Below are 14,556 nucleotides of genomic sequence, written 5' to 3'. Positions count from 1 at the left end.
GGCATCTAATACTTATATCTTCCAGATCTCATGAGAAGGGGCCCCCACTGGGAACTCCCTTTCTATTCCTTCCCCCATCCCAACACAAGGAATGGAGCTCCTCACCTTCTGAGCTTCCTCATGCTTCTCAAAGTTGACAAAACCAAAGCCTCGGGAGTGGCCATTTTCATCTACCATCACCTTCACACTTAGAGTCTTTCCTGAGAATAGATAATAGGGAGTCACACTCTGTGGGTTGGGAGGGCCCAGTGTGACTTTCCACCTGTCCAGCAAGTCCCAGGCTCTTACCAAACTGGGAGAAGAGCTCCTGAAGACAATGATCATCCACGTTTTCCTGGAAGTTCTTGACATAGATGTTGGTGAATTCTAGTGCTCGGGCCCCCAACTCTGCCTCCCGTTCCTGCCGAGACTTGAAGTGACCCACGTAACTGCCAAGGGGAAACCCTCAAAGTCAATCCCTTGTCTCTCCCAGAAGTTCAGACCCACATAATGTCTCCCCATCTTTCAAGGCTCCTCCTTGGAAATATCTTCTCTAACTAGCCCCTTCCCCACCCCCGGCTCTGCCTCTCACTCCCAGAGATTCCAAAGTTGCAGGAGAGGCGAGGAAGAAAGGGACCAAGGTTGGCCCTCCTCTTATTTCCATATTATTATTTTATTCCAATAAATATTCCTCTTCTGCCAATCTCCTACTAAAAGGTCGCCTGGACAAAAGGATTCCAGGGGCCTCCTCTGCATGGAATCCACAGGGGTCAGAAGCAGATTCAAGAACTCTTACCCATCCCTGAAACCCATTCTCATCATTCCCTATCCTGTAAGGCTCAGCCTTACCACTTCTTCCATAAAGCCTTGTTTAGTTTCCCTCAGCCAGAAGGGTCCACTCCATGGGTGGGCTGGAGCCCACTTAAACTGCTTCTCAAGAGCCAACTGTTAAACGTTCAGTTTACATCTCAGAAATCAGCAAACACTATAAATCAAGGCTTGATTTACTGTTTTGTTCATTGTCTATACTTAAGAAAGCAAAGGAGAAATTGGTAATAATGCAGATTAAAGTTAAAGTGTTGGGGCAGCTAGGTGGCGCAGTAGATAGAGCACTGGCTGTGGATTCAGGAGGACCTGAGTTCAAATCCGGCCTCAGAAACTTAACAATTACTAGCTGTGTGACCCTAGGCAAGTCACTTAACCCCAATTGCCTTAACAAAAAAACCCAAACAAACAAAAAAAAAGTTAAAGTGTTATCAAGTGTATTTTTTTTTGAGGGGGGGGGGGAAAGAGTTGGAAGTTAAACTTTTACCAGCACACTCCTCATCCACTCCCTTCCTCCTCTACTTCCCCCATCCCCTCCCCCACCTTTCACATCATCCTTTTTATATATCCTTTACCTCTCCATTAGATTAGGCTGCTCAGGCAGGGACAATGAGAAGCAGTGGGAAATGGTAGAAAGAGCCCTGGATTTGGAGTCAGGAAACCTGGGTTCAAAAACTAGCTGATACTTCCTCTCTAAGTTTTGGTTTTCTCATCTATAATTTGCGACTAATACATATCTACTCTCATAGTCTAGTTAGGAAAAAAACTCTTTATAAACTAAACCTTAAAATCTGTCAATCATCTAGTATTTTTAAGGGCCTACTATGTACCAGGCAGTTAGGTGGTACTCCAGCCAGGTCTGGAGTCAGAAGATCTGAGTTCAAATCCATCTAGACAGACACTTACTAGCTGTGTGATCCTGGGGAAGTCATTTAACCCTATCTGCCTCAGTTTCCTTATCTGTAAAATGTTGTTTGTCCTTCATTATCTCTAGACCTGCTTTTTTTTTTTTCCCTTTGTGGGGCAATGAGGGTTGAGTGACTTGCCCAGGGTCACATAGCTAGTAAATATCAAGTGTCTGAGGACAGATTTGAACTTAGGTTCCCTGAATCCAGGGCCGGTGCTTTATCCACTGTGCCACCTAGCTGCCCCCTGTCCTTCATTCTCAAAGAGGACCATGATAGATGTTATAACTTGTACTGAATTGGATTTATATGAGGAAGGGGGCTGTGCAAAGTTACCACCTTCACTTTCTCCTCCAGAGCTATCTGGATCCAGTGGCAAGATATGTTATCAGGATGACTGGAGATGGCCATGGATGTTTTAAGGCAATTGGGGTTAAGGTACACAGCTAGTAAATGTCTGAAGTGAGATTTGAACTGAGGTTTTCCCAACTTCAGAGCCAGTACTTTATCCACTGCACCACTTAGCTGCCACATCTGTAAAATGAGCTGGACTGGGGGGGGGGGGGGAGCTAGGTGGAGCAGTGGATAAAGCACCACCCCTGGATTCAGGAGGACCTGAGTTCAAATCCGGTCTCAGACACTTGACACTAGCTGTGTGACCCTGGGCAAGTCACTTAACCCCCATTGCCCTGCCCCCCACCCAAAAAAAATGAGCTGGAGAAAGAAATGGCAAACCACACCAGTATCTTTGCCAAGAAAACCCCAAATGGGGTCACAAAGAGTCTGAACTAAACAAGAAAACAAAAAAATATATCAGAGCCTCTTCTAAACACTGGATTAAAAAAAGCAAGAAAGAAAGACTAGATTCCTGCCTGCAAAAAATGTATAGTCTAATGAGGAAGATAACATGTAAACGTATTAACAGGATACATATGGGGTAAATTAGATATAATCAGAGGGAAAATGCCAAGATTAAGGATATCAGAGAAAGGTTCCTTTCAGAAGTGAAGACTTTACCTGGGACTTAAAGGAAGCCAGCAAAGTCAGGAGGAGGAAATGAGGAGGGGGAACATCCCTGGTATGGGGACAGCCGGAGAAAATGTCCCAAGTAGGGAAACAGAGACTCGTCTGAAAAACCAGACCAAAAAATCAGAGGACTTTATATATGATCCTGGAGGCGTAATGATTGGAATGACGCCACCTGCTGGACACTTACTGTAGGAAAGCTCCAACATGAGGAGAAGGTCTGTGAGGGCAAGACCTCAGAGAAGTGAGGTTTGCTTGCGGGAGGAAGAAGGGGGAGGCTGGCGCTCTGACTCTCTCTCTTTCCTGAGGACTCTGGTGGAGAAGGGAGCTAGAAATGCATTCTCCCTTTAATAGATAGATGAATCTAGGCTTTTCTCTTGTTAAGGGCTAAAATTCTAGCTAAACTGTCTAAAATATCTAATGAGTGGTCGCCAATAAATTATAAGCTTTAGCAAGAGTTAGACTTTTAAGCATTTATTAAGGAGAATAAGAATTTGGTAAAGAGAGAGAGAAAGGCCTAGATTCCTATCTATTAAAGGGAGAGCACATTTCTAGCTCCGCTCTCCACCAGAGTCCAAAGGAAAGAGAGCGAGACGGAGCGCCAGTCTCTTCCTTCCTCCTCCCACTAGCCCACGTCACTTCCTGACACCAAAGAAAAGACTCCTGGTCTTGCCCTCAAAGACCTTCGCTTCATGGGCGGAACTCTTCTACAGTAAGTCTCCAGCAAGTGGCGTCATTCCAATCGTTACACTCTCTCTCTCTTTACCAAATTCTTATTCTCCTTAATAAATGCTTAGAAGTCTAACTCTTGCTAAAGCTTATAATTTATTGGCAACCACTCATTAGATTTTTAGATAGTTTAGCTAGAATTTTAGCCCTTACAGAGGTAAGAGGGAGTCACTGGAAATAAGTGAAAGGAGAAGATGAGGTAATGGGGTCAGACTTGTACTTTAGGGCACACTGATTGGCCAGCTGGGGGGAAGATGGACCGGAGGTGGGGAAAACCACCAGAAGTCCACGGTCATGATCCGGGTATGAGGTGGCAGGGCCTGCAGCAGGGTCACATCAGCGTCAGAGGAGAGAAGGGGTCACAAAAGGTGAGATGTTAGGAACAGAGAAATGACAGTACTTGGCAACTGATTGGATAAGGGGATGGGGGCAGGACAGAGGTGAGATGACATCAGACTTCAGGGGAGGCAGCTAGTACCCTTGATGTGAACAGGGAACTTAGGAAGAAGGGAGGTTTGGGCAGATGGACTCTACCAATGTGAATGTTCTCTGAAGCCCTCACTGGGCCTCCACACATAAGCCAGAGGAAGGTCTTAGTCTCAACCTCACCCTCAAAACCCCTAGAGGCTTCTTGTTTCACAGGGAGTGAGGAGAGGGCCCTCTTTAACTGGAGATTCTGTGCCATTGCGATGACATATGCCTGTCTCCCTTCAACATCCAAGCCTGGCTTCGTGGCAAGAAACCTCAACCAGAAATCCAGGGACGGAAGATCCAGGTTCCAATCCCCGCTTTGCTAGGGGAAGACGTTAGCTTTCCCCTTCTCTACCCTCAGCCTTTCCACCCCTCCCCAAAGGGCTACTCACACTTTGCGGTCATTAAGTAGCATCCCATTCATAGTGCTGATCGCTTGGTTTGCAGCATCATGAGTCTCAAAATGGACAAAGCCAAATCCCCGGGAGCCATTCTCATCACACACCACCTGTCACAGGGAGAGGGGGACGTGGGGAAGAAGACAGCACAGAGCATTGCTACCACCCACAGTGTCACGTCCCTCTCATCCATCCCGTTCTCCTTCCATCTCCACAATCCCACCCTAATCCAGTTTGGTATAGTAAGAAGTCACCCCTGAATCAGGAGTCCGACTCGCCTCATTCCGGCTGTACCACTGACTTGTGTGATTCTGGGTAGTCATCTACACTCCCTCCTGGCCTTAGTTTCCTCCTCTAACTATATATAACAGGGATGCTGTAGGGATCAAATGATACGGGAGATGCAAGAGTGCTTTGGGATGCTATAGAAATGTGGTATCATCCAACCCTTTCTACAATGGTCTTCTAGCTGATCTCCTTTCTCTTTGCCCCAGCTAATGAACAAACATTTATTAAGCTTTGGCTATGTGTCAGGCACTATACTAAGCACTATTTGGGGATACAAAGAAGATCCCCTCCCCCCTGCCCAAGGCAAAAATAGTCCCTGACAAACAAGGGCATCTTTTTTTGTGTGTGTTTGTTTTTTGGAGAGGAGGGAAAAGACAGAATCTTGCCTAGAATCAAAGGGCAATTGTCACTTATAGGCAATGGGAAGTCACTGCGGTTTCTGAGCAGGCTAGTCAGGGGATAAAAATCATCAGAAAGATTAAGTACCGGTGGCAGCTAGGAGGCGCAGTGGATAGAGAACTGGCCCTGGATTCAGGAGGACCTAAGTTCAAATCTGACCTCAGACACTTTACACTTACTAGCTGTGTGACCCTGGGCAAGTCACTTAACCTCACCGCACCACCCCCCCTCAAAAAACAAAAGATTAAGTACCCCCTCAGGGGCTAGACCTCACCACTCAACCACACATTGGCTCTGACCCACTCCTTTTCTGACCTGGACCAATCTGCCCTTCCTTATTCAACCTGGACTTCCGGTGCCAGGGACCTACCATCTTGATATAGGACTGATTGAAGACACCTGGAGGGCTCTAATCCCACTGAAATGCAGAACTCCCACACTCAAGCTATCCACTAACCTCAACCTCCCCTGAGAGGAATTCCAGGTGTGAGCCACCACACCTGGAAGAGTTTACACTAACAAGAGGGATGATATGCAAAGAAGTAGGTAAGTAAAAGATAAAACAGATTAGATAAAAGCTGATCTCACGGGGGAAGGCTTCCAGCAGAAGGTAGGATTTGAATTGCAGTTTATCACCAGATTCATTTTTGAAATACCCTTTTAAAATCCCACGCATACCCTGCTCTGAAATCTGTAGTGACCACCCACTGCCCATAGGAGAAAGGCCAAATTCCTCAGCATTCTTGCTCATATTGCCCTTAACACAAGATTTCCTAGTACTCCTCATATTCTAACCGGTGTCAGGGTTCTCTCTCCACCTTAACCTTTCACAGAGCACAAGAGATAGAGCTGGGCACAGAGGTCAAGAACCTTCTCAGTGAGTCCTTCATTCTTTCAAAGCCTTTCAATGGATCCCTTATTTCAGGGATGTTCATTGAGTCCTTCCAGCTGTGCAAACTTCAAATCCTTCCACACCTCATCCCATTTAGTTCTGCGGCAAATCCTCCACTAAAGATCTACCCAGTCCGTGGGAGGCTTTCTTTTAGGTGTTTTAACATTACACAAGCACTAATGTGATACTTGGGCCATCACTCTTTCACTCTCTGAAGATGACTGGTCCACATGCTTTTCTGGTCACGTATTTCCTAACTGTCTCCTGTGACACTTTTTTTTGGTCCACCAGTTATCTAATGTTCTACCAACTGAGCTATTTAGGCACTTAGTAGACAGGGAGAGACTGTACAGATCAATGAGACGAGTAGAGATGACAGAAGGGGCAATCTGCTGGAGAAGATGGGGTGGAATGGGATCACTTGTGTATAAAGAGGGGTCACCCAGTGTCTGAGGCTCAATTTGAACATGGGTTTTCCTGACTCTAAGCCTTTCCCCTTCTTTCCACTAACAGCCACCTTTCCCACGGACTACTGCAATGGCCCCTAATATCGCTCTCTCTTTAGCCCCTCCCTACTCCTCTCTTCCACACAACTATCAAATTGATTCGTTTTCAAGGACAGGGCTCACTCCTTCTCAAGAAGCACTGGCTCCCTCTAGCCTCCAGTGCAAAATGCAAACACCTTCACAGGCTAGAGCCATTCCACCTTTTCAAATTTGAGAAAGCCTCTGATCATGGAAAAGTTGGGAGGCTCTGGGTTCAAATTCTGCCTCTGCTACTTACTACCTACAGGCTTAACCTCTCCAGACCTTAGATTTCCCATCTTACAGACGAAAAGCTGAGGGGAGAAGGAAGGAGAAACAAACATTTATTTTAAATGCCTACTACATGCCAGGCACTGTGCTAAGTGCTTTATAAGCACCATCTTATTTGATCCTCACAACCACCCTGGCAGGTAGGTGCTATGATCACCCCCATTTTACAAATGAGGAAACTGAGGCAAACAGGGGTTAGTAACTTGTCCAGGGTCACACAGCTAGTAAGAGTCTGAAATGAGATTTTAGTTCAGGTCTTCCTGACTCTAGGCTCAGCCCACTTATCTACTGTGCTGCCTAGCCTGGTTGGAATAGATGACCTCTGGGTTCCTTCCAGCTTTGAATTAATGAACTTATGATTCCAGCCACCCTGGACATTACATCCCTCATCCCTATGCTCTTAAACAAGGACCAGTGTAAGGGGCAGCTAGGTGGTGCAGCGGATAGAGCACTGGCCCTGGATTCAGGAGGACCTGAATTCAAATCCAGCCTCAGACACTTAATACTTACTAGCTGTGTGACCCTGGGCAAGTCACTTAACCCCAACTGCCTCAACAAAATTTTTTAAAAAATTAAAAAACAAGGACCTGTGTGCTTTCTCTCTCTTTAGGGACTTATATTCAACTAGGGAGAAACATAATGTATGCAGAAGAGTAAATATAAGACACACTCATTTCATTCTCTCTCTCTCTCTCTCTCTCTCTCTCTCTCTCTCTCTCTCTCTCTCTCCCCCTCTCTCTCTCTCTCTATATATATATAAATATATATACACACATGCATATTTATTCTTACATGTGCATAGGTAGATCTTACAAGTCATGTAACATATGTATGTGCATGCTTGCATATATGTGACATATACATGTATTTACATAAATGCAATACGTTTTGTGTGTACACAGATGAGTAAATACAACACATACATGATATACATGATACATGTATAAAAGCACAATACATATAAATCTATTATATATGATGTGTGTGCACATGTCACATTTACTCTCCTACATACATGCTGTTTTCCCCAATAGAATGTAAGTCCCTTGAAAGGAGACAATGCTTCATTCTGGTATCCCCAGTGCCTAGCATGTAGTAGGTATTTAAATAATTTTAAAAAATAAATTCTTATGCTTTTTGTCTATCACCTGCATTTTCCAATGGATCCCTCTCCTCTTTACCTCCCAGAGAACCATCTCATATAACAAAGAATAAAAAAAGGGAGGGGGAAAAACAGTTCAGCAAAACTTAGATATCAAAAAGAGTCTGACATTCTATGCAGTGGTTTTTTTTTTTTTTTTGGGAGGGGGGGCGCTGAGGGTTAAGTGACTTGCCCAGGTTCACACAGCTAGTAAGTGTCTAAGGCCGAATTTAAACTCAGGTCCTCCTGAATTCAGGGCTGGTGCTTTATCCACTGTACCACCTAGCTGCCCCCTCTATGCAGTGTTTCACAGCCAGAGCCCCCACCTCTGCAAAGATGTTGGGTGAGGAGATACTTTAAGAACCACTGGAACAGATTAGAAACCTGTATGGGAGCCAACAATTGTGAAAATGTGGGAAGCCATGAATGGTACAAGTTTAAAAAAAAAAGCAATAGAAGAAGGGGCAGCTAGGTGGCGCAGCGGATAGAGCACCGGCCCTGGATTCAGGAGGACCTGAGTTCAAATCCAGCCTCAGACATTTAACACTTACTAGCTGTGTGACCTTGGGCAAGTCACTTAACCCCAATTGCCTCACCAAAAAAAAAAAAAAAAGCTATATTAAAAAAAAAAGGCAATGGAAGAAATTGGTCAGCAATCACTGATCCATGTGCTATCTTCCCATTACTATAAAACTTTCAGTAGGAGAAGGGTTTGGGGGGGGCCTATCTTCTCTAGCAGATATCCTAAACATTAATTGGCAATTGACAGAAAGATGCAGCAAATCTAAGAACCTGCTGTTTGGTGATTTTTAAAAATTGATTTTGTGGAATAAAATGTACCCTTAAAAGCTCTCCTCCAAAAAGGTGTCTCCAAACCTCAATAAATAATTAATTAGTAATCAACCTGAGAGCTACCTTCGTATTAGAAAATCCTAATAGAATATTAGACCTGGAAGCATCGCAGAACACAGAAGCGTAGAGCTGTATAAAGATCATTTCATCTCATGTATTAAGAGGAAGGAGAAAACTGAATCTGAGAGGAGAGGTCACAAAGCTAACCAGGGGAAGAGCCAGGCCTGACAGAGAGCTACAGAATCAGATTAATTTCTACAAAGTCAATAACAGAACAGGCTAAATTCTCAGGCCATCAGACCCTTACTATGTTACTCTCTCCCCAACAGTAATCCCACAGGTTAAATGGCAAACTTCCCTCAAGGGCCCCTCCCCTCCAGGATTCCAGCCCCATACTGGCCATTTGCTGTTAGGGTAGCCTGCTCCTCCTTGGGCACAAGCATGAATGTCATCAGAACCTAGAACCTACCTTACAAGAGAGGATGTTCCCAAAGGTAGAGAAGGTATCATACAAGGCCTTGTTGTCAATAGAGTCATCCAAGTTCTTGATAAAGATGTTGCCAATTCCTGATTTCCGGAGCCCCGGATCCCGCTGGGACCACATGATACGGATGGGTCTGCCTTTGATCACCTCAAAGTTCATGGTGTCCAAGGCTCGTTCAGCTAAACAGAGAGGAAAGGGTTTAGGGTTCCAGGGAACTTACCTACTCCCTCTGCCTGGGCTAAGAGGGCCAAGAACGACCTCTTTGGCTCAGGGCTAAAAAGGAGGCAGTGGTTAAGTCTAATAGGCCTTATTAACATTCACTCTAGACAACTTAAAGGAACATCAGAAGGTGGAATGTTAGAGACAGAAGATATTTCAGAGCAATCCTCTGATTTTAGAGAGGAGAAGACAGAGAAAGGAATTGTGGTTCTAAGCCCAAGTGGGTTCTTCCCCTACATCACCACGTCATCATAGACCTTTACCAAGGCTGTGGGGCAAGACCTGAGCTTAAATCCTGCCTCAGACACTTAACCTGCATGTGCCTCTGAGCAAGTCACAAGCCCCGAGACTCAGTGTCCTCATCTGTAAAATGGGAATAATATTATTAGTACCTAGTTCAAGGATTTTTGGAGAATGTTTTGCAAATTGTAACACCCTCTAGAAATCCGTGTAATAGTGTGACTGAAAGCAGAGCAGGGGGGAATTTAAAGGGGAATGGGAAAAGCACATGTAGGCTGTGGGGTCTTGTGGGGAAAGAAAAGGTGTTTAAAAGAAGTAAAACAGGGGCAGTTAGGTGGCACAGTGGATAGAGCACTGGCCCTGAATTCAGGAGGACCTGAGTTCAAATCTGGCCTCAGATACTTGACACTTATTAGCTGAGTGACCCTGGGCAAGTCACTTAACCCCCACTGCCCCGTCCAAAAAAAAAAAAAAAGATAATAATAGAGCCTACTATGTGCCAAATAGGTACTTTAGAAATACTATCTAATTTCTTTGATCTGGTGAGGAATAAATAGCATAACAAAAGGAAAGCACTTTGCAAACCTTAAATCGCTAAATAAATGTTAGCTTATAATTCCAGAAGCAGTAAGTATTTTCGTTTTTTGTTTGTTTTTTGCAGGGGAATGAGGGTTAAGTGACTTGCCCAAGATCACACAACTAGCGTTTATCCCCTGCGACGCCTAGCTGCCCCAAAGCATTTTCAAAATACCAGCATCACTCTGATCTTGGACAAATCACTTTCACTCTTGTCTCGGGTTTTTTTTTTTCCCCCATCTGTAAAAGGAAGGGATCAAACTAAAATCCTTTTGAGCCCTAACATCTTCAGGACAAAACTCTTCTCCCAGGAGAGCTGATCTTTGGCTTCTTTCTCTTGGAAGAGGGCACCTTTTAAGACCAATTTCCAGGGAGAAGTGGCTTACTCTAACTTTCTCCAGGCAATGAGACTGGTTAACAGAATTCTCCCGCCCATTCCCCAAGGCCCCCGGGCCTTCCCCCCCCCCAATAGTTTTCCTCTTGGGGGACCACCAGAATTTTTGGCTATTGAAATTAAAAGCGAGCGAGCAGGTTTTCCTAATCCTGGCGCCATAGAGAATTGCAGCTTTTAGGTGGGAAATGGTTGCTAGAGTCGGGGCTGGATGGCCTCGTGTTAAACCACAGCCGAAAGGAGACCGTGCTTCCGAAGCGGTATGAGCCGGGCAGCCTCGCGAGGTCCCGTCCCCACGAAGAGGTGCAATGACTCAGAGAAATGTTTGTCCCGCTCACACGCATTAACCCGCGGTGATTCGGCCCCTTCCCGGGCCCCTCGCGGCTCTGCGCCTTTGGGCAGAAGGCAACCAGGACCGGCAGCGCGTAACTTGGGCGCACTGGGCGGGAGGGGAGGGGAGCGCACGATCGAGGTCGCGCTTGCTGCCCGCCTCGCCCCACTCACGCCGGGCTTCGTTTGCCGCCTTCCCCGGGCCTAAGGGGGCGCTTCCCTCCTGGGGCTCGGTGGGCTCACCGTCGGCAGGCTGCTGGAAGTTGATGTAGGCATAACCCAGGGAGCGGCGCGTGGCCACGTCGCGGCACACGCGGATGGACATGATGGGCCCCGCGGCCGAGAACTTCTCGTACAGCATGGCCTCGGTCACGTCAGGGTGCAGGTCGCCCACGTAGAGGGACGCGAGGGGGTAGCCGGGGCCACTGGCGTTCATGTTCCAAGGAGAGGAGGGCCACGGTCTAAGGGTGGGGCGAAAGAGAAGGTCTCACCAGCCTGGGCATGGACCCTTGGCACGTGGAGACCCCGGGCAGCCCCAACGAGGGCACCGGGGGAGAGGAACCCAGAGTCCCGGCGACTCTGCCTCCAGCCACAACCACCCCCCTTTCACTGCCCCTCCCCCTTCAGCGCCCTTTCCAACCCCGTGTCCCCTAGGCCCGGCCTCAGTGCTCACCCAGGCAGCGTCCAGGGAGCAGCAGAGCGCAGGGGCGTCTGACCAAAGCGGGAATGGAGAAGGCAGAGGATGACTCCCTCTGGAGACCGCCCCGGCCCCGCCCCTTCCTTTACGGCTCCCCGGGTGGGGTGGGCCAATCCCAGGAGTCGGGGCTGGGAAGTCTAGGGGGCGTTGCAGACCCTGCTGTGGCCCGACGCCGCGCCGCTTCCTCGACGGGAACCGATGGGAGGATGCTCAGATAGCCTCACCTGCTTCTTCGAATGGGCTGCCCCCAGGTGCACCCTTCCTGGCCCTCCCTCCCCTCCTGGGGGTAGTTAGGCTTTTAAGGTAGCTGGCTGGTAGGTAGCAACGAGGGCGAGTGGAAGGAGTCCAGGAAGACTTCAAGGTCAAGTCCTCCCCCTGCCTCTTCCTAGCAATATGACCTTGGGCGAGTCACTTGCTCTATTCGGCCTATTTCTTCATCAGCAAAATATTAGGTTTGGATTATGTGACATACCCCTCTGTCTCTATCCCACTGTCTGCCCTCTCTGACTCTTTGTAGACTCAGAATGGAGAGGCCTGAGCCAAAGCCTATTAACCAGTTAGACCTTTAGTCTCCAGAATTTCAAGAATAGGCAATGTTTCATCCAAGCTGGACACCTGAGTTCTAACCTCTGCTCTGAATACTTTGTGGAAGCTGCATTTTGAGTTGAGACACTGGTTAGCTGTATGTGCCACTTTGCTTCTTGCAGGGGTCAGAATTTAAGACCCTCTTACTGATTCAAAGTCCAGTTTTCTATCCAATATACCAGGGAAGGAAGGGAGGGAGGGAGGGAGGGAAGGAAGGTAGGAAGAAAGGAAGGATGGAAGGATGGATTAAGCACCTACTGTGTGCCTGGCACTGTGCAAAGTACTTTACAAATAGTATTGCATTTGATCCTCACAACAACCCTGAGATGTGGGTGTTCCTATTAGGGTTGCACATTTAGTGTCTGGGGTCAGTTGAATTCAGGTCTTCTTGACTCCAGGACTACTGCTCTATCCACCTAGCTATCTTAGGATGAGACTATGAGATCTGGGAAAGCTTTGGAAGGTGCTAGGGAAGTCCGTCCTTTTATGAGCCTAAGTCCCCAGGGTTGCCAGGTGTTTCTTCCTAAGAGTAGAACTAGGCCTACTGCTTCCCATTAAATAATAATTCCCTCTGGTATCCCGACTAAGAGAGGCCTCCAGGCCAGCCATCTCATTTCCCACTAGGCTTCACTTCTTTAGACTTCATGTGGGGAGGGGAAGGAACACCTTCCTTCTCCAGGACTCTTCAACTTCTTTTGCCTATCCTCTTCCCTCATTAGATAGTAAGTTCCTTGAGGGCAGTGTAATTTTTTTTTCATATTTGTTTCCCCAAGTGTTTAGCATATAGTAGGTGTTGTGATTACAGGATTTTGAGCTGGAAGAAACCTAACAAACCACTTGGTCCAACTCTCTTTTTTGAGGCTGAAAATGGGTCCCTGGGCAATGTGATGTGACGTTTCTTAAGGCCACAGGATCACAGAATCTTGACTGGGCTAGATATGGAATGATCTTTACCTCCTTTTTCCTTTTTTTTGCAGGGCAGTGAGGATTAAGTGATTTGCCCAGGGTCACACAGCCAGTAAGTGTCAAGTGTCTGAGGACAGATTTGAACTCAGGTCCTCCTGAATCCAAGGCCGGTGCTTTATCCGCTGTACCACCTAGCTGATTGATCAGGCTGGCCCCTCCCCCTTCTTAGGCTTCAGTTTTCTCCTTAGTAAAGCAAGGGGGTAGGACTATTGTTCAGTCATTTCAGTAAAATCAGAGTTTGCTCGACCCCATTTGGAGTTTTCTTGGCAAAAATTCGACTGTGCCACCTAGCTGCCTTTGGAGGAATGGTACTAGATAATCTTAAATCTCTTCCAACTTTTAAATCTATCATCCTGGACTTGCTGCTGCAGTAGCAGAGCTTGGATTGGAAACTGGGTATTCCAAATGCTCTTTCTCATATGGAAGCTATCTGGAGGGGCAGACTATGGCAAGGAAAGTTTCTTTGAGAACACAGCTCTGAGATCAACTGCATTCTTAAAAGGTCACTCCCCCATCATTAGATTTATTTTTTGCCTACACTCATAATTGAAGAAAATGCTAAATTTTAGTTAGAAGTTAATGAAGATTTGTGTTTCCATCCAAGTTCATGGCATACCTACTATAATCTTAAGAACCCCAGTCACAGGAGGGAGGTTTCAGCTATATTTTTGGCAGAGGAATATTGCTTCAACAAAAATGAAAAGAAAGATGAGCTTCCTTCCCAACTTCTGGGTAGTGCCACTAGCTTTAGATGAAGGCATATAGCTCCCCTCTTGGTTTTAGCATTTGGTTTACAAGACATATTCCTCATGACAAACAAACTCTGTTCAAGGCATTACAAGTATGGTCCCTATCTTACAGATGAGAAAATTGAGGGTCAGTGATTTGGTTACACAGCTAAATAAATATGGAGGGTTCCAATCCAGGTCTTCTCACTCCTGGCCTAGCAGTCTTTCAACTTCATCTGGGCTTTGTTTTTCTGAAGGTGGTAGCTTTAGGATGGTGCAAACCTGCCAGGAAGGAGAGGGATTCCTTTGGAATGGTCCTTGCAGCTTTTGCTTGCAGCCGATATATGTACTGTACAGGAGATTAATCCACATGGCAAGGGGCAAATACCCTTGTATGGCTTGAACGCCATTAAATCACCTTTATTTTTTGGGGGGGTGGTGGTGGTGTGGGGTGTTAGAGCTGGGTTAACAAAGGCTCTTCAAGTTACCCTTCAAGGTCAACAAGTTACCCTTCAATCACACTACTATGTTTTACTACTGTCTGGAAGGCCAAGAAGAAAATAAAAAGTGAAGACAGGTTATGTTCTTTCTTTCTTTCTTTCTTTCTTTTTTTTGTGAGG

At 46.4% G+C, this 14,556-nt stretch overlaps 1 protein-coding gene across 1 annotated transcript in view; it reads right to left on the bottom strand.

Annotated features, from left to right (window-relative positions):
• The window catches only part of PABPC1L (poly(A) binding protein cytoplasmic 1 like), a 28,133-nt gene extending 16,737 nt beyond the window's left edge, over positions 1-11,396 (bottom strand). The window contains exons 1-5 of the mRNA XM_043982092.1: positions 11,204-11,396; positions 9,190-9,383; positions 4,328-4,443; positions 289-428; positions 106-200 (exon numbers count right to left, since the gene is read on the bottom strand). Coding sequence (XP_043838027.1) covers positions 106-200; positions 289-428; positions 4,328-4,443; positions 9,190-9,383; positions 11,204-11,396 — 738 coding nt within the window. The remainder of the gene's footprint in view (positions 1-105; positions 201-288; positions 429-4,327; positions 4,444-9,189; positions 9,384-11,203) is intronic.
• Between the last annotated feature and the right edge of the window lie 3,160 nt (positions 11,397-14,556).

Source organism: Dromiciops gliroides, chromosome 2, assembly GCF_019393635.1.
Source record: "Dromiciops gliroides isolate mDroGli1 chromosome 2, mDroGli1.pri, whole genome shotgun sequence".
In the NCBI taxonomy this organism is placed as follows: Eukaryota; Metazoa; Chordata; class Mammalia; order Microbiotheria; family Microbiotheriidae; genus Dromiciops; species Dromiciops gliroides.
Note: the sequence above shows the minus strand (reverse complement) of the source record. Positions and strands in the feature narration are given on the sequence as shown.